This window comes from Eurypyga helias, unplaced genomic scaffold (assembly GCF_000690775.1).
Source record: "Eurypyga helias isolate BGI_N326 unplaced genomic scaffold, ASM69077v1 scaffold34316, whole genome shotgun sequence".
NCBI classification, from domain to species: Eukaryota; Metazoa; Chordata; class Aves; order Eurypygiformes; family Eurypygidae; genus Eurypyga; species Eurypyga helias.
In genome coordinates, this window is record NW_010256542.1 from 2,450 (window position 1) to 21,564 (window position 19,115).

The 19,115-nt window shown below is 51.3% G+C and overlaps 1 protein-coding gene across 1 annotated transcript in view; it reads right to left on the reverse strand.

The window, feature by feature from the left end:
• Positions 1-18,361, reverse strand: part of LRSAM1 (leucine rich repeat and sterile alpha motif containing 1) — a gene marked incomplete at its 3' end in the record, with an annotated part of 20,780 nt that extends 2,419 nt beyond the window's left edge. Inside the window, exons 1-18 of the mRNA XM_010153699.1 lie at positions 18,290-18,361; positions 17,426-17,482; positions 15,756-15,800; positions 15,224-15,301; positions 14,306-14,374; positions 13,533-13,617; positions 12,168-12,289; positions 10,897-10,987; positions 9,866-9,996; positions 9,191-9,220; positions 8,074-8,196; positions 7,845-7,984; positions 7,338-7,382; positions 6,246-6,316; positions 5,380-5,479; positions 4,388-4,475; positions 3,634-3,708; positions 2,061-2,141 (exon numbers count right to left, since the gene is read on the reverse strand). Of these exons, the coding sequence (XP_010152001.1) occupies positions 2,061-2,141; positions 3,634-3,708; positions 4,388-4,475; positions 5,380-5,479; positions 6,246-6,316; positions 7,338-7,382; positions 7,845-7,984; positions 8,074-8,196; positions 9,191-9,220; positions 9,866-9,996; positions 10,897-10,987; positions 12,168-12,289; positions 13,533-13,617; positions 14,306-14,374; positions 15,224-15,301; positions 15,756-15,800; positions 17,426-17,482; positions 18,290-18,361 (1,503 nt within the window). The remainder of the gene's footprint in view (positions 1-2,060; positions 2,142-3,633; positions 3,709-4,387; positions 4,476-5,379; positions 5,480-6,245; positions 6,317-7,337; positions 7,383-7,844; positions 7,985-8,073; positions 8,197-9,190; positions 9,221-9,865; positions 9,997-10,896; positions 10,988-12,167; positions 12,290-13,532; positions 13,618-14,305; positions 14,375-15,223; positions 15,302-15,755; positions 15,801-17,425; positions 17,483-18,289) is intronic.
• Between the last annotated feature and the right edge of the window lie 754 nt (positions 18,362-19,115).

Genomic DNA, 19,115 nt, shown 5'->3' on the forward strand with positions numbered 1-19,115 from the left:
GTCCCCCCCGGGCCCCCGGCCCGGCGGAGCAGCCAGCCTGGATCCTCCCCTAGCAGCCGGCACAGCAAACCCGAGCTGCCCCGTTTCTTCCAGTCCTGCACCAACTGTTACCCGGTGGTGCCAACCCCCAGCACACCCCGGGCAGCCCCAGACCCACAGCAGCTCCTCATCACTCCATCAGAAGTTCTGTCAGTGGCGTTACAAGCGCTCGTGGTCCCCCTCCTCAACTGAAAGAGCACGTGAAACCGAGTCTAGATGCCTGCCGCTACGCAGGACAGGTAAGGCAGCAACCTCCCCGCGCCTTCGGGAAGCTTGCCGTCACTGGGGTCTCGCACCAGGCCCCGGCGGGTACCAGGGCAAGGTCAGCCGTGACGGCAGCCACGCCGCTGGAAATGAGGAGAGGGCGATTGTCTCAGCGATGTCAGACCATGTGGCATCTCTGCATGGTTCGGCCCCAGCCAGCTGGCACCTCCTGGGAGGATCATTAACCGAGCAGAGGCCTGAAGCCATCGGCCACGAGGACTTCAGGTGTCCACGGACAAAGGGGCACGGTGTTGTTAGAAGGCTGACCCCCAACAGAATGGTGCGGAAACCTTCGCCAATTCACAGCTGGACCCTGCACGGGGCCAAGGCCCACTGTTTAAGCAGGAGACGGGAATGCCTGCCTCTCCCAGCAAACCCACCATGAGCTGATCAGAGATGCTTTGCCCCGATGGAGGCAGGGAGGCTCTTCTGCATCAGGACCTCCACAGAGACCAGAGGGCCAACCAACGACACGCGGGAGCTGCTCCAGACGAGAAACCCTTCGGCTAACCCTGAGATGAGCTCTCCTGCCCACCTGCGCCGCGGATGCCTCGCTGGGATCGCTCTCTCCCAAACCGACCTCACAAGACTTGTGCTAACCTCTCTCTTTCTCAGGGTGCTTTTGGTGCTTCCACTTTCCAGCGATTTATCAAGCACGCTACTAAAGCACCTGTATGCTGGGGGAGAAACAACTGTCTGCTGCACGGGAGGTATCGAGCGTGACAGCAGAAAAGCTTCTGCCAAAGCACTTTGTGGGCACGGGGGGTTCAGACACAGCAGGGACCTTTGGGCTCTAGACTGCCAAGGTATCCGGAGCGATGAGGCTGTCTTACATCTCATTTCCTGGTGTGCAGAAGCTGCAAAGGCACTGTTCTGAGAGTGCAGAGCCTCGTCTCCTGCCCCCCTCCAGAGCTCCTGAGGTCACCTAACAGGGATTGCCCAAGTCCCGTGTCACTCGGTCTACACCTGCCTGGGTTCCTCAGTCTGCCCTGCATGAACCTGGGGCCATCCCCCACCATCAGGCCTCCAGCACTGCAGCGTTACACAGAGGAGCTGCACGAGTTAAGGTGGCATAACTCAGATCTCACGCCCCGAGGTGCCCAGCACAGGGCTCAGCAGCAATCCTGTCTCAAGGCAGCACTACCAGCCTGCTGGGTCACTACTCTGGGCACGTACGTGGTGTCTGCTACTGATTTTGGGCTCGCTAAACAGGTGACCTACCTGGCAAATAGCACACGAGAAAACAACTGACACAAAGGCGTAATAACGAAATCTAAAGCCAAGCCAAACTTGATATTCCTCACTGTGTGACTGCTGATGAAGTCAGCCCATTGAATGGTGGGATGGTGGGGCAGAGCAGCCTGGGAGACAAACGATGGGGGAGAGCTGACGGCCGTCACTGGCAGGGATTTAGAACCAAAACACCACACAGCAATGTAAGAAGGCATGCGATGCGCGGCAGGCAGGTGTTTCCGGGACAGCCAACAACTGGATCGCAAAATCCTTCCCCCAGCAAACCTGGGACTGCCCACTGCTATCAGGGCCAGCTCGTTTGTCTCTCCCCTGAAAGTGCCTGCAGATGTGTAGGAGCAGCAGCCGTGTTCCCACGTTACCACGTTGTGGTGTCCTGTGGGCAAGTACCCTCCTGACTAAACGTAAAACCATGTGGAAACTGCAAGGAGCAAAAGAAGCAAGTGGAGCTTTTGCGATCCCAGAGCAGAGAGAGGGTGGTGGGGCAGCCCCAGAGCCCTACATACCTGCAGCGTCTCTGTGTCCAGTTCTTGCCTCTTTAACTCCAGCTGTGTCAACTGCAATAACTCTGTTTCTATTAATTTAATCTAAACAGAAGATGAAACATTTTTTACTGACATTTGAAAAGACTTTAATTTATGCTCTTTTAAAATGAGGTCTAACTGCTGCCCTGGGAGGGACAGCACTGCAGAGCTGCCCAGAAGTTTGGGGAACCTGCTAATGTCCTTCTGTGACACACGCTCTTAGGGTCGCTCGTCACCTCCTGCCCAGGGAGCTGTGTCCCCCACTCTCTAATCGTCTCTCTGCTCTCAACACCTGTCTGGAAGCACACTGCAATCAGTTCGTTCATCCAGACCTTTTGCAGCCGCTCCGGAAGGCAGCTGATTGTCTGAGCCCTCCTAGCACCACTGCTCCAACTGCAGGTTAACTGGGGCACGGTCCTGGTTTCTAGATGCTCCAGCACATCCCATAATGATACGTACTCTTTCAGGTGGGGCAGCTGAGACACAGAGAGGTGGAATGAGTTGCCCAAGATCCCACAGCAAAGCCAAGCCGAGAGCCCAGTTCACCTATCTGCCAGGCCATCTACCATCCCCAGGCCACACTGCTTAACGCGTGCCACCGACCACGGAACTGCTGCAGCAGGCGGTTCCCAGGGCTCCTGCCCACTCTCTGCCCATGCAGGATGCTTGTGGGCTGGCCTGGATTTCAACAGTAAAAGGTCCTGCCACGCTATCAAGGAACAAACTCCCTGTGTTTACAGAGCAAGTGCGAGCAAACCACAGGGCTCTTAGTGTGAACCCAAGCAATGGAGAGTTCTTGGACTCAAGTCCTGGGTTGTCCGTGCACCGTCCATAGGCTTCCAGCACAATGCAGAGATTGGTCACTCAGTATATTCAAGCTCTCAAGCTTATCCACCAAGAAATCCTGACCTGAGACTTTTCTGCTACCGTTAGATCAGGAGAGGGAAGATTCTGGAGCACCGTGTCAGAAACCAGCCCCCATCTTCGCGCATCAACCACCGCCACTTTCCCATTTTCGTGCATCAACCACCACTACCCTCTCCACCAGCTCTCGCTCTTCCCCCTGACTATCTCATTGCACCTTCTGCAGAATGGAGCTCGGAGAGGTAGGCTAAGAATGGGAAAGAAAAGGTGAACTCATGGCTCAAGGTGCAGTTCCGATGTGGATGGAGATGCAGTGGTGGAAACAGCAGCCCTGCTAAGTACACAACCCGAAGGGAATGTGCCTGCAACTGCAGACCACCCCCACGGAGCCAATGCAAGTCTGGCCTCTAGTGACCACTCGCCAGCACTTCACAGTAGTGCTGAGACGACTGAAGCAACGGCAATTCCACCGCTCCCCTGAATCTAAAACCCTCCTGTGGAGCTGGGAGACTGTAGTGTAACCAACCAGCACTGCCCAACACTTTGTTACAGAGCTCTTCGCAATACAAGAGCTCTTCATTTCCTCCAGACGCTGCTCTATGCTCACAGTGTGTGGATCTTCCTCAGAAGTCTCATCGAATGGCGGTATGAGCTGAGGGACTGGTTGCTTTTCCCTCTGTTGCTGACTCACCTGGTTCCTGATCTGCCTGTGCATAAGATCCTTCTTCACCTGGAGAGCTTCAAAGGCAGCTTTCTGCATCTCAATCTAAGGGACAGACAGCATCGTGCTTAGTGAGGTTTCTCCTGCAGCTGCACATGGGCTGAGAAACTGCTACCTTGCAGCGGCTCCTGTGCAAGCACCCGAACTCTGCAAGTGTCCTGACTGCACCATGATTTAGATCCCACCATCCCAACACAGAAGTTACAGTCGAGTTCTTCACACACACACATTCTGAATGCTCTGCATGAGCCCCAACGCTCATTTTCAGCAGCACTGAGCACCCAGGTGTGAAACAACACATGACTGCTCAGCACTTCTGAAAAATGAGAGGTCTCGGGTTCAAAATGAGGTATTCAAAAGGAGCAGAGGCTTTGAAAACCTTCCTGTAGACAGCTTGCCCCAAGTCACCCAGGAAACCTACCAAAAAGAGAGGGCTTCTATCTCAAAATCCTCTCTATTAATCATGACACCAGTTTTCCTTCTTACGGTCTCTGCTGCTGTCCTTTCTGAAAACCTGCTGTCTAGTTAAAATATAAACACATCTTCCTTTCAGCCACCCAAGGCAGGCTGTTAGAACAACAGAGATTCTCAAAGTTTAGCTCACAGTATCCCAGAAAATCACCCAGCCCTGCCACCACTGCTTCTGTGATCCACTCTCAATCCTGCTTCTGCGTGCAGCTGCTTTCCCTTGATCCCCCCCTAAGCAGTTTGCTCCCTGGCCTACCTGCTGCAAGATCTGACTAACGGCTTTGTTCTGATCCAGTTGTTGCCAAGCCAGGATTTGCTGGAACTTCTGGTCCATCTCAGCTAGGCTGCAAGAAGATGGATTTGCCATGGAGTTACTGCTAGGCCTGAGACTCTTGATGCAAACGAGAGGAAAAGCAGACAACAGGGGATCCAGGGGTGGAGACAGTTGCTACTGAACAAGGGTTACTGAAGGCTGACAGATTTAAAACCTCCTTCCCTACAACCAAACCCAACCTGCACCACAGACCAAGCCAGAGCAGGAGCACCGCTGTCTGCATGTGCACAGCTCCAAGGCCAAGCAGGGGCTGCTGCCGCCCCAGCAAGTGCTCAGGTGAGGGACTTGCACACCCGTGTGCTGCACTGAAGGGGCGTGCTGACGAAGGAGACCCCGACAATGCGGCCATGTATAGCCTGCACTTGCAGGCAGGATCGTGTCTGCCCGCTGCTGGGCATGTCACAGGTACACGAGGTTGTTTCTGTTCAGTGCCAGATGTTGCCAGATTGACATTCCTCACAATCTTGTAAATGCTGAGAGCCAGAACGCTCTCTGTACCTACAGCAGTGCAACAAGTCCTATGTCTATGCAAACAGCATCCTCGAGACAACCCTGGAGGTGAGGAAAGGAGTTCTGTGCCAGAGTCTGACACTGAACTGGCTAACAAAACAGGAACAAGACCAGTCTGATTTCATCCTTCATATTTAGCAGAATGTATAAAGTAAAATAGCGAAAAAAAGTGACAGTTCATCCAAGGTGTGATTAACATGCACACTCGTGTGGACAGAAGGTGGTTCATTTAATCAAGTTTGACAGTTTTTAAATCGCAATGTCACCTGCTCTTACACAGCTGTCCTGCTGCATTCCAGTGGCTGCAGGAATTCCTGGGTGTATATATGGCAATTACAGCAGGACTGCTGGCAAGAAAGGGACTTTACAACAGTGCCACCAGCCCCAGACATCTCCCGCTGTACCTGGAGCAGGCCTGGTTGACGAGGTCTTGCCGACGAGACTCGTAGGTCATCTGGATGAGCTTGTTCTTGTAGCTCTCGGCCAGCATTTGTTGCATGGCAGCTAGGAGACAGAAGTGCCGTCAGTCTGCGTCACGGTGTCTAGAGTAGGCGCTCATCTACCACTGCTGCTACAATCACTTGCAATTAACCATCCCTTCTCTCTCATTTCCTACCTGTCCTTGCTTTTTACATTTCATTTATTTCAGAGCAGACTCATTCAGCTGTAAGAATTGTAGCTACTTATTGGGAAATGAGCTGAAAAAATTCCACTCTGTTTGTGCTTGCATCTCTCCAGCACTCAGAGGAGCCCAGTCACTGCCTACCGACCCACAGCCAGGCTGCAGCTCTGCCCATCCCTCTCAGAGTAACACACCCTTGGGGTGCCAACACACACACCACTTCCCTTGCAACCCCAGGTCTGTTCATGGTCATCATGAGCAGAAAAGGCTCCCTGGCACCATTCTTGTTTACCACACGCCTCCTGCCTCACCATCCTGAGCAGTTAACTTCTGCTACCACTGAGATACAGAGCGCTTTGTGTGCTTACATCCAGTCTCACCAACCCCTTGTGTGACCTGCTGCAGCTACACAGGGAGCACGGCCTGCAGCTCAAGGAGAACCGGCAGCGAGCTGACGGTGGAAGCAGTGGGTCAGCAGTGGCACACGTGCAGCGCTCCCCCCTGCAGCTCTGCCCCGCTGCACCATGCACAGAGCATGCACACAAAAGGAATGCACGTGACAGAGCACAGGGAGCCACCCATTCAGCGCATCTCCAGAGGAACCGGGGCTTTCCTGCACCTCACCCCCCCGGCGCTGTCTGGACTTACAGGCCACTTCCCTTCTGCGTAGATGCTCCGTCTCCTCCTGCGTTATTGCCATCAGCTGTTCCATCCTTATTCTGCCAAGCAAAAGAGACCAATTCAGCCACCCCTGCAAAGAAGCACTCTCACCTCTCCACCCGCCCAGCTCAGAGCCCAGAGGCTGGGCAGACTCACCCTGTCGCCTGCTCAGGAAAGCCAAGGGCTTAGCAGAGATATGAAATCAGTGATTTCTTGGTAAGGAACACCTACGTCTATGGGAGACAACATCAAGTTTGCTCAAAAGCATGGGTACAATTGCTTCTTAGCCTGGAAGGCTGATCTTCCTGAGGAACAGAACATCTATGTGATGTGCAGGCACTCTCACCAGCCACGGTGCCAGTCCCTTTTCTTGCTTTCCTTTCTCTTGGGGCTTGACAAGCACTTTAGAGCTGACCTAAGTGAGCAGTGCCACTGAAAGCAGCAGCCTGGCCTCCATTCCCACCTTCCCTGTCCTTGTTCCAGTACACACAACGCCACTTAACAGATCAGGAACTGGTGTGGCTGGAGAGCTATCTGACCTACAGTGGGATTCGTGTCAGCCAGGTCAGTGTCGCCATCCCCTTTGCTGTGCTGCAGCGCAAACAGTTGGCAGAGGAGGGGGGGAAGCATATAGGCAGGGGAGAGCAGGGGACAACCGATTTTGGTGGCAAAGTCAGTTCAGAGGGTTGGGTGAATGGCAGAATTGCTTTCAATGTACTCCTCCCAGCCTGCACACATCACTGGGCCATCCTCATCAATGCCTTGCTTTCCAACAGACGTAGGATTTCTGTGGGTCCTTGACAGTGGAATACAGGGTCTTGTTCTGAAAATCCTTAATTAGGACCACTCAGAGATGAAAAGGAGGTAAAGTCACCACCCCATTGGGTTTGCCACACTGGGTAAGGGCAGGCACATCTAGCCCAGTGTTCTGCCTCCAGCAGTGACCAGTACCAGCTGCAGGTATGCGATGAACCTCCCCTGACTTAAGGTGGGTTGAGTGGTGGTTTTGAAAGGAAGGTCCCAGCCCTCTTCCCAGCTTCTTGCCCCTTTTCTAGAAGAGCTTATTTCGAGAAGACTCACCTCTCATTCTCCAAGGATTTCAGAATGTCTGAATTTTGGTTTTGCCTAAAAAAAAAGATAAAATAAGAGGTTTTCATCAATCCAAGCAGGACATCCTACTCACCCAGCGGGCAGAAAAAGACTCTGCTTCTCATGCACAGAAGAGCAGCTCTAAGCGGGCTGGTAGCCCTGCGGCAGCACCAGCCCAGCAGGACATCCAGCAGACCTACGCAGCGGAACGTGCAAATATGCCAAATGTGCATCTTCTGTGAGGAATTCAAATGTTTTCCATAGCACTGCAAAACTCCAACAGCACACATATGTCCGAAACACAGATTCTTAAGGTGTCAAATTCCATTTCCTTTAAAAGGGACTTTGTCAGTTCAACAGCCAAGGCACCAGCTACAGACATGGATCCTGACCAGTTCCATAGCATGCAGAAAGGGCACAATGAACTGCCCAGAATGGGACAAAATAACATGAGCTCCTGAGGGACACAAATCAGTGCAAGACACCCTAGGGCCCTACCTCTGGTTGTCCTCTAGCAGCTTCTGGATACGGCTGGCAATGCCTTGCTCCGCTTGCTTCAACTGCTGCAGCAGCTTCAGGCGCTCCTCCTCCAAAGAGCGCTGGTGCTTCGTCAGACCCTCCTCCAGCCTCATCTGGTCCTAGGCCGAGGTAAAAGAGAACCAAAGGAGAAAGCAGTCGGTTTAGGAAAGGCAGTGTATTGCAGAGGGCCTGCCCAGAGCAGACCTACCTCTCTCACTGTCTGCAGTATCTCATCCTTCTGACTGTTGATCTGCTGAACAAGCAGAGCGTGTTCTCTTTGCCCCATGCTCAGGCGCCACTCAAATTCCAGCTTCTCCTGCATTTTTTTTTCCTGAGAGGAGGAAGATGAATGCCAGAAATCATTAAAGTGCTGCCTGTGCTCCATCCCGAGCAAGAACGCGTTCTGCCACAAACATAAAACAAGGCACAGTAAGCCCCGAGTCTACAAGAAAGCAAGCCAAAGGGCAAAGAGGAGGCTTGACCAGGGGATGGAATATTCCCTCCTTAAGAACCCAAACACTGTGAAGCAGAAGCTGCTGCGGTCTCCAAACTGACTCATTTCAAAGTCACAAAGCCGAAGTCCATGGGCACCAACCCACACAACTGAAACAGCCGCTACAGGCATCCAGCGGGAAGCGCAGAATTAAGGTGATGCGCAACCCCAGGTGGCAAGGGGCGCCCTTGTCTGAAGTCAACAGCGAAGGCAGCAGCCAGCTGCCAACAGCTCTAGCCAAGGGGAGAGGTGAACTGCATGACAAGAGCTTCTGATTATTCAAAGTGAGCCTTGCACAGGGGAACAAAGACCAATGAACTAAAAAGAAGAGCAAACTAAAATGCAGCCAGGTGAGGGGAACGGAGGACAGAAACAAGGAACGCCGAGAGAGAGCAGGAACGGTGGCACTAGGAGGCAAAGGGCCAAGGTAAGAGCCATGTACGGGCTGGAGTTTGGGGCAGGGACGTACTGAGCAGTCTGTGCAGGGACTGCTCACACACGCCTGCCCAACTCATGTGAAAAGCCATCACGGCTTTCAGCACTGAGAGGCAAGAAAAAAGCCACCTGGTGCGAGAGCCCCCCGACCCAGCTCTGCAAACACTGATTTAAATCCGAAGCGCTCGCTCATGAGAGGCTGCAGCTCATCGGCTGTGTGATTCCCCCACGCTCCCACCTGTCTTCTGCAGTGAGGAGTGAGCAGTGCTGGGGGGTCTGCAAGAACTCAGTTCTCAAAACATTCAGTTTTGGCTAAGAAACTGGATAAAGGGATGGAAAGCATGAAAAAAAGGTGGAGCTATTCTGCAGACAAAGCATTTGCAGGGTTCATCCTTACCTTCCTCTTCTCATAATCCAAGAATTTGTTCTGAAAGATAAGCAATATTAGTAGAGATTTACTCCCAGAAGAAATTCTTTGTAGATATTATTAGCCCACATTATATCTTCCCCTGTCTGAATAAAGACACCAACCAAAGGCACAAGAAGATTAACGCAGCCACAAAGTTGGGTCCTTCATGCTTCTCCAGGGGCAAAGACGTTTACTCCGTACATGCTGAACAGCACAGAGATAACACAGCTTGTCAGAACTACAGCTCTAGCCTCACCTTCCCCAGGTAGGGCTGAACACACCCGGCACTTGGCTGGGAATCACGAGGTTCTTCTAGAGTTTGCTGTCCCCCCAAAAAACCACACGTGTTACCATGCGACACACACGGTGTCACATTGTCACCCCCGGCCCTGATTGCATCACTGCTTTCAAGGACAGGGACAGGCCTTTCCAATGTGTTTTCCAGGAGTCAGTGAGGTAACACCATCCCCACCGTCAGGGAGGAGACGAGCCCCATGCCCTATGCCTGCTGCTGGGCACTGGTGCTCCCTGGGGCCTAAAAGACACATCTCGTGGCGGGAAGGTGATGAGGGATAGTGTGCTAAGGGCTGTGAGATCCATTGATGGAGCAGACAGACAAATCCAAAACCCTCTCGCACAACTTCACACGTGGTGCAGCCTCACCTGCCACTTGCTCTCCTCCTCCAAGTACTTCTGCACTGCCCCGTCCACCCCATCCCCTGACGTCCCTCCTCCATCACTCTCCAGCGCGGGGAGCGGATACTGCGAGGGAGGATAGTACGCAATTCCACACTCTGGAAGGTATCAGACACAAAACAAGAACATTTGGTGCTTAAAGACCTCCTTGGCAGCATGGCTGAGGGCTGGCTGGTGCGTGAGGCTGCTTCCAGCTGTGCCCCCTCTCCTCACGCACAGCTGAGCGCCCGAAAGGGCTCCCCCAGCTCCGGCAGGCTCGACAGCGGGACGCTGAGAGGAGACAGTGCTGCCCTCTTCCCACCAGGAAGACAACCAAAGCTAGGAGAGAAATGCCTCCTTCACACGGGTACAGGTATGTTGATGTCTGCAAGGCTGCAAACGTTACTGCCCATAAGTGCTGACTGACCTTTTATTTCAGGGATTAGCACCATGTCTGGCCAGGCACCTCCCCTGCATAAAGCCTCTTCTAAACCCTCCCATCTGTACCAAACTCGGTGTTTACAAACTCATAGCACATTACTTTTGTCCTCTGAGTTTTCCATCTGTTTTCATCTTTCTTTGAACAAACCATCAGTCTGCAGCCCTCAAGTCCCTTCTCACAGAAAATGAGGGTAGAAGGGACCTTGAGCGACTGCGGGCTCTATCTCCTTGTCTCAGGGCAGCCAGACCTGGACAATACCTAATCCTCCCACTTAAGAAAGCACAGACTCAGGGAGATGAAATGACTTCTTATGGTCACTCAGACAGTCTCTGGCTCAGTTATTCTGGTCTTCTAACAAAATCATGACAGATTTCAGTGTGACAGTAAGAACCAAGTCTCAAGGGAGGGCTCCTGTTTTGCTGCCTGCCCAGCCTGCCACGTGTGCATCAGAAACCACCACAGGCAGAGCCAACCCCATGTTTATTCTTCATTAAGGCAATCTCCGAGCACACCCCAGCACCTAGTGAGAGCCCAGTGCAGACCCCCGCGTTCTCATCCGCAGGCTCTCCCAGCTTACCTTTGCAGAGGAACTGCTGAATGGACTCCGTACCTGCCCCGCAAACATCAGGCGGTGGGTAGGTCATGGAAGAAGCATCCAAGGTCAGCGTCTCCAAAAGAGAACACACAGAGCTGCAGGTTATGCTGGTGGCCCAACCAGAGTCCAGCTGCAGTTATCTTTGCAGCTCCCCGAACATCACTTACAGAGTGGTAATTTCACATTACCCTAAATTCTGACATAAATACAAGTTTGCATTGAGTTTCCATCGGGTGTTTGACACCTTTCAGAGGTGACTCCACTGCCTCTTATTTGGGAGCTTCTGAGCTTCCTTCATCTCCCTCATGAAGACATCTCTGCTTCGGATTTAAACACAAGAGGGCACTGTGCTTCTCAGTTACAAAAATATTCTACTAAATTCTGTATGCTGGAGCCCTTAAGCATGACACATGCAAGGGCTGGTGATGTAACGGGCATGGGGAGAGGAGGGGTGCCAGTAAGAACAAGCGGAAGGACCACTTGCTCTTTCTTCCTACTGTGGCCACGAAAAAGCCCTCACGTTGCCTCCTGCAGAGAAGGGCTTAACAGAAGGCCCAGAATGGAATCACTTCATCAAGCACAGGGGAGCAAGCTGCACAGAGACTGCCCCCAGCAGAAGTGAAGCCTGATGTCGGGTGTTCGAGGCAGGAGAGCATTTATTCCCATCCTCCATGCTGGGGTCTGAGACCGCCCTGTTGCCTGACAGGTTAGTACTGACAGGTTTGGCAGCCAGAAGGTAACACATCCATAAAAATCTTGATGCTTGTCCCATTTTGAATGGGCAGGCTCCAGGGAGCCAGAAATCTACAGAGGCTGACAATGAGTCAGAGATCCATCACGGCAGCGGCGGCAAAAACCTCGTCGGAAGCATCCCATCTGCTCATTTAGAATCAGTCTTGGTGGAAAGCGGCTGAGTCAACGTGCGCCCACAGGCAGAGTTCGTGCTCCCAGAGGGGCAGCTCTGGCAGAAAACACCTGGGGTCACTCCCTGGGGATTACTTTTGCCATGGTTACACCTTAGCAAAAAGTGATCAGAAAAGAGCAGAGCAGGAAGGACATGCAAAAGCTATTTTGGGACCATCAACTGCATATAGCCTTGTTAAAATCCCCACACTGGGTCCTGCCCAAGCCCTAAAAATTCACTTTCTATGCTAAATTTAGTATCGTATTGAGCAAGGAGGAAGGGAAGCAGGCTGCAGCAGAGCAAACCGCCAGCGAAGGGGAGCGAGAGACAGGGCCGGCTGGGTGCGTACCTCCAGCGTGCGGATGTGAGCCAACACCCGCGGCAGCTCCTGCAGCGCGTTCTCGCTGATATCCAGTGTGCGCAAACTCCGCAAGCCGCTCACTGTAGCGGGCAGCTCCTTCAGCTTGTTACCTAGAGAGAGAGAAGTCATTTAGTACCACGCCACTTTTCCAGCACGGCACCCAGCAAGTTCATCTGCTGGAACACAACCATACAACTGACTCATTTTCTGTACTCCACTGCCAGGATGGGGCTGCCATGGGTCACAGGAGCGCCCCAAAGGCTGCCATTGCCCAGCAAGGCAAATGGAGATCAAGATCTACTTGCACACAACCCACGTGCACAAGCCCAGCAGCAGTTCCTCATGCCGAAACGACCCTCTGAGCTCAGGTCCCTGCTGCAGGCTGGATCTGTGCTCTTCACGGGAGAGTATTTGTAACACAGAGCCTTCTTCCCTCCGGTGCAAGTACCAGAGATGGGAGAAAGGGGACTGAGTGTGGGACTGCACATCTAAGGGTCAGAGGCCAGGTGCTGCAGACAGATACAGCAATGAACTGAGCTGCACTCCCAAGCTCCTCACCCTTCATTTCCTCCCGTTTCAGCAACAGCTCCCAGTAACAAAGTCTCCTTTTTCTCCCAGATTTATGGCACTGCCTATCTGGAAAATGTCCAGGAGTCTTAAAAAGAGGAACGGTTGTGACCTCTGTGTTAAGGCTGAGCAAACCTGGTGGGGCTACACAGGCTCACAGAGCTGAGCTCCAGGTGTCGGTGGACCCAGTTTATCCAGGATGACTGCTCTGCTCAATTGGCTGAACTGCTTCTGCCAAACACCTACTCATTTTCTTACACTGGAATCTGCACAGACGGATTTCTTAGGCTGGTCTAAATTATCACCCAGCAGAGGACAAACCCTGGCCTGGGACTCCTTGCAGGGCACACACAGTGCTCCCAGCTCGCAGTGGGTCCCATGCTCCATGGACATGGAGCAGGCATGATGCCCCGACCATGTCTCCCTTGAGAAAATGAGCTGAATGAAAACATCAGCTGGAGCACGTTTGTCCCAAGAGCCATGAGCTGAACCCCACAGCAGGGAACCAAGGCAGCCAGTGAGTGCGTTTGCTAAGAAGCAGCCGAACAACCCTAGTTACTCCTAATAACTTGGGGAATTTTTAAGAGTCATTTTCAGCTTAGGTGATTTCTCCTGCCCTGCCAACTGCTTGAATTCCGATCTTTCTTGTGTTCTTCCTTAGTGTTCACAGTGTAAACCACCTGGTGCTTGCTTTGCTCAAAAGGAACAATTACTGCTGCAGCTCAACATGACCCGGATAATAAATGATGCTTTGCCCACAGCACCGACTAGAAACAAGTGCCATACCTTTCACACTGAGCATCTGGAGCTGGGCAAGGTCTCCTATAGAGTGTGGAAGACATTTTAAAAGATTCCTTTCAAGGTTTAGGACCTAAGGTAATAACAGAACAGATATTTAAGATATTCTTTACACAAGTCTCAGGTCTTCTACACACCTGTGCTGTTGGGACTATTCTCAGACACAGGACAACCTGAAATTAGGTTTAGACAGTATTTTCTGGGTTAAAAAGACATTATTTTCCTTGGGTCTAGGTATGTCAAGCTACCGCATGCAGTGAGGAACCCTGTTCACAGCCCACAGCAGCAGGAGGTGCTGAACACAGGAACTGGGAAGCAGTATCCTCCCTCCCAGGCAGCACTCCCCCTCCCCGGCTCCCACAGCGGCACCCCAAGCAGAGGGGACCTTCAGTGTGCACTACAACGCTGCACTGAGTTCTCAACTACTCACACCAGGGAGAATGGTAAAGCCTCAGTATTTTGGGAAACCAACAGGACTGGAAGCTCCAGCTCTGCTTGCTCCTATCACCTACTCGGCAGTGCGAGCCGTTTGGACTGACAGCCCTTGCACTAAGCTGCGACTCTGCAATTTATCATGCCTGCTCTTCTGCTCTCCCTCTCCAACAGCCAGTTCAACAGATGCCAAGTCAACAAGATAGATCTGACAATATGAGCACCATCATTTGTGTTTAACTATAAAATAATTAGCAGTAACCCCTTATTCTTGCTGCCCTGTAACACGCCCTTTGCAGACACTTGACATGCAGCTGCAAGTAAGTTACCTGAAGAGATGTCAGCTGGCCAATGTCAGCAGGCAGCAATGCCAGCTGGTTGTCATGCAGATCTAGAACCTGCAAGAGTAGATGATTTCACCGAACAAGGTTGGGAGAAGATGTCACAGTGCAAGAATGAAAGGTCATGAATTATCTGGCAATGAAAATTACTTCCCTTCCAATGGGGCTTTGAAAAGTGGCACAGGTTTTCAAGGAGACATAGACACTTGGGTCTTGTAGGTCTTTTGAAAACCCTCTATACATCGATAAACAAAGAAAAGACTAGGGAGAGCAGTGACACCAAGGGAGCTGTTTGACAGAACTGGTAAATCGTCTCCATGGAGCCAGCCTGGCAGAAAACAGGCATTTTCTACAGGATCAGTGAGCTGAACTGCTCCAACACCAGCACTGGCACAGGGAGAGGGCAGGTCTGTGCCTGGAGACCTTCCTCCACCGGGAGAGGTGAGTGGCCGGAGTGACTCTGCCTCTTGTGGAACCGCAGCACCAGGGTGGTGGAGCTGGAATCCCTCAGCATTTACCTGGCAGGTACAGCAATACAGCCTCATCACACCCACCACCGGTTTCGTTCACACTCAAACGACCCACCGGTGCAGAATAGAGATGGATCTAACCCATAACACACTCAGTCCTGACTGACCACCCTCGTGAGACACCGTTGAGGGGGAAAGTGTGGGATTATGAAGAGGATAAATGAGTCCTGGCACTGACTATGATTTCATACAGACCTCTCGGTGACTGCTAGCTGTCTGTGTGGGAGGCAAACCTAGGAAAGCCAGGCTTCACACCTTGTTACCTATCCTTGGCGAAGACAGTCAGGCAGAAGGGATTTATTTGGGCTAGTGTGTTTTATTGCAGCTAGAAGGCAAGGAAATAGGCTGCAGATCAACTGTTAAGAATGACAATTACCTTCAGCGTTATGAGACTCAGGAGGCTGCAGGACTTTGGAACTAAAGATGTCAGATTATTCGTATGGATAATCAGCACCTGAGGAGGAAAAATCCCACTGAAACATGAACACAAGAGAAGCTGCTGTCTAGAACAAGCACATTTGTTGAGATTTAATTGCAGAGGCTGTATAGGAGCTTACTACCTTATTCAGTACCATATAAAACATTAAAATAAATGGATTTTCACAGAAGGTCAAATACTTAACATGAGATCTAAATAAAGCCTAGTGTCTTACATGAGAAGTATCATTAGACAGGCTAAGATAGAAACAATCACCTCGCCTTTCATGACAAAAGTTAGCTCTAAAGTGCACGGGCAGGATTAGTCCTACCCAAACTGCTCTCTATGTAGTACTGTACAAGTGGCCAAATTCATTACGAGAAAACTTCTGAAGCAACATATAAACAACCACATCCAGCCGTTTCAAACACAACAGTAACACTCGAGCATAACAATAGAATTATCTAATAATTTCTGATCGCAACATTACCTTTTTTTGCAAGACTTTACAAGTTGCAAAGGCCCCATAAGGAACCTGAAAACGATTTAAAAATAGTTATGTCAGACTTTTCAAGATATTATCTTCGTAAGCACTTCTACAGTATCCGCCTGTAAAATGTGAGTAATTAACTTCAATGAAAACACAGGTGATCCTTCAAATCACTGGCTCCTGGCTTTAGCACGGGATGCCAGCTCTTCCCGGTTAGCTTCCATTTAAACAGCTTGTGGTGGCTCTCCACAACACCACAGTGCCATCCATAGCACAGAACGGCCTGGCGTTCAGGCAGGACTCCAAGCTTGCATAATTTAATATTCAATGTGCAGATGACTCAATAGTTGAGGTGTATTTTCACTTATCCACCATACAAATACATTCTACGGTTTTGCACCCTCGGCAAACACGGTACAGTGGGCTGAGAAAGGTGAGCAACAGGCAGGATGGAGTGTCCTTTTGTCCTGGGCTCTGCAAGAGAGGGGCAGTCAGAAAAGGGACGCTGCAGCAATTTCAGCCCACACCAGCCAAGGCTCTGAGCACCCTGCCCTGCTCTGCAGCATGGAACTGGCATTGCCCAAACTGCTGCCCAGAGTTAATTTTAAAACCAAACTGATGCCTCACTTTATTTACAGAAACTGTGAAGGCTAAAAAGAAGACAAGCAAGACAGAGTTTTATGGTACCAATCCAAAAGGAGCCCCTGGGGATCCAAGACCAGCTGCATCTAGGAATGGAGCTGGCTCAGTGTGCATCTTCTGTGTGCCACCTTTGTACCCAGACTGCCTCACAGACCGTCCCGCACAGCTCACAAACCTACCCACAAGATGCTGTTGGCTTGGATCAGATGTTGGAACAAAACATCCCAAAGTCTCAGCAAAGCCGTTTCACACTGCACAGCAGACAGCTATCCTCTCCAGGATGGTCCCAAATCTCTCCCCAAAGAGCAGTGCAGTATCTATTAGCTTGTCTGGCAAAGGCATCCTGTGACAAAAGGTTACACAGGTACCTACGTGTTTTAAAAGGACAGGACCATGAATAAAAATGGAAAGTGAAATAGAACTTCTGCTTAACAGCACTGCCTGGCTGCCAGAACGAAAAGCCGTGTCTCCTCTGAAAGCCTGGCAAGCTGTCACGAACCGCTCACTCTCCAGCAGACAGCTTGTTTCTAATTTAGCTGGCTGACATGAAAGAAGCCAAGCTGGAACTGAGATTTCCATCCTTAACCAGCAGCCTGGAACCAAGGATTTTCACTTGTACGGAAAAATAAGCGCCGGTGGCAGACTTTGCAGCTCAGAGACTAGAAACAGTCAGCCTTTGGCAAACAAATTCCATTTTGACTTGCAAAATTAGGCCATGAGGTCCCGAAGTAGGGTCCTACCAAGGTACTGGTGGAGGATATGAGACCACTCCACTCTTCCCACCTTGTCAAATGAAAAAGCATTCCCAGGACAGAAATGCCCTGGAAGCCCCAGGTAGGACAGGCAATCTCCCACAAAAAAAAAGGAGAAGCCACCCTCACCTGAAAGCCAGAGCTCAGGAGTCCTGGGAAGAAGCAGAGCAGTAACAAGGCCACTTCTGTCATAGACATGACACTAAATGGGACAGTAACAAGAAGCACAGAGAGAAGGCAGACCTGCGAGCTCATACTGCAAGTTGTGGAACATACCTCTGAGAGTTCACACTTGGATATGTCAAGAATGTCATCAGCACCAGCTTCCTTTGCCTGGAGAGAGAAGGCAGGCACTCAGAGAATTAGACCACGCAGAAACGTACAGCCTGTTGCTGCGTATTGACTGCACTACTCACCTGCTCCCTCCCTAGAACATGCAGTGACAGTCCCCTGCTGCAGCTAACTCAGTGACAATGCTGGAAACAAAGTGTGTGCTGCCACAGCTGCAGCAAGGAAAAGCAACCAGGAAACCAAACTGTAGAAAACACCTTTTGGTGCAATAAATGAATTTCTGCAGGAGTTTCTGGGGCTGCTGTCAGGCAGGTAGTTCTGCCGACCCCAGTGGCACGACAGCAACCTGCTGAGGATCGACCCCAGAGGATCCTGGCCAAATCTCAGTCCAGGAAAACAAAGAGCAGCATCTGACAAGTTAATCCTCTGAATGATAGGAATAAACGAAATAATAATGAGAAGCAGAAGACGGGCAAAAAAAAAGGCAGTTATGATGGGAAAGGGGATGTCCCAGGTTCCTGGGTAGGAAAAGCAAGCTGGGGGATCTGTGAGAGCGAAGGGGCATGGAGGAGAAAGGAGAGACAGGGTCCCAGATGCAGGGTGGCAGGAGGGGTGGAGGATGTTAGGTGGAACCACAGCAGCAGAAAGGGACAGAAGCGGCACAAAAGGGAGCTGTGGGTGGGAGGGCAAAGGGAGACAGGGAAGCAGGAATTCTCTGATGTACATCAGGAAGACAATCTGCTGTCTGTGGGATCAGTGACATGGTTACTGGCAACGCAGGGGACGTACCAATTCACCTGGCACCCAGGACTAGACACAGAGAACAGGAAAGACCTCAGCATCGCTCACCAGGCACATTTGGTATTCAAGGCGCTTCCGAGCATCATCGCTGGGTTTCTTCTTGCGGAAGAAGAGCGGCATCTTTAGTTTTGACTATAGCTCCGTCTCAGCGGCACAAATGATCAGCGTAAAGGCAGGCAGAGGGCTCCTGGAGTATGTGTTTGCTGGGGAGCCTGGACTACAGCACAGTGTTCTAGTGAGTGGGGGGAAAAAGAGAAGAAAATCACTGTCTCAGCAACCGTTTTTCTTTAAGCCCTTCTCTGGCTGGATCAAAGAGGCAGATTCCAGGACACCTCCATGGCGGAAGGGTTAACACGAGCCACAGAAGCACTGCTATGTCTCTGAGATGGGGTGACTGTCTTGGTCATCCCTGTACAAGTTAAATTAAGTCACGCTGGAACATGTACAGAGAAAGGCTACTGAGTAATCAGGAAAAACAGGGTCCACTCTAGGATAAGAACCAAAAACCTGGAACTGTATCAGGAGATCAAGCACCAGGGACAAAACACGAACTATTTAAACTCAAACAAGCAACTGTAAAATGTTCTAGAATAAAGCGAGGCTAGAAATGGGAAAAACTCCTGACCCTGAGAGCAGCACAGCTGCCTGCCCCTTCCAGGGCAGGTGAGGCTAAGCAAGACGCCAGTGCAGTTCAAAATACAGGTAACTCTTTGCAAAGGACTTGGTGACTACCGAGTACAGCATAGGCTCCTCCGACACGTCACACAGCCTGTCCCAGCTGCTTTCTGGGATGTCAGGAAGACCCCAGACAGACACGGGCATGGGGATGCCCAAGCTAAACTGTGCTTCTCAGCTTTAGGGGTTGTCTAAGTTA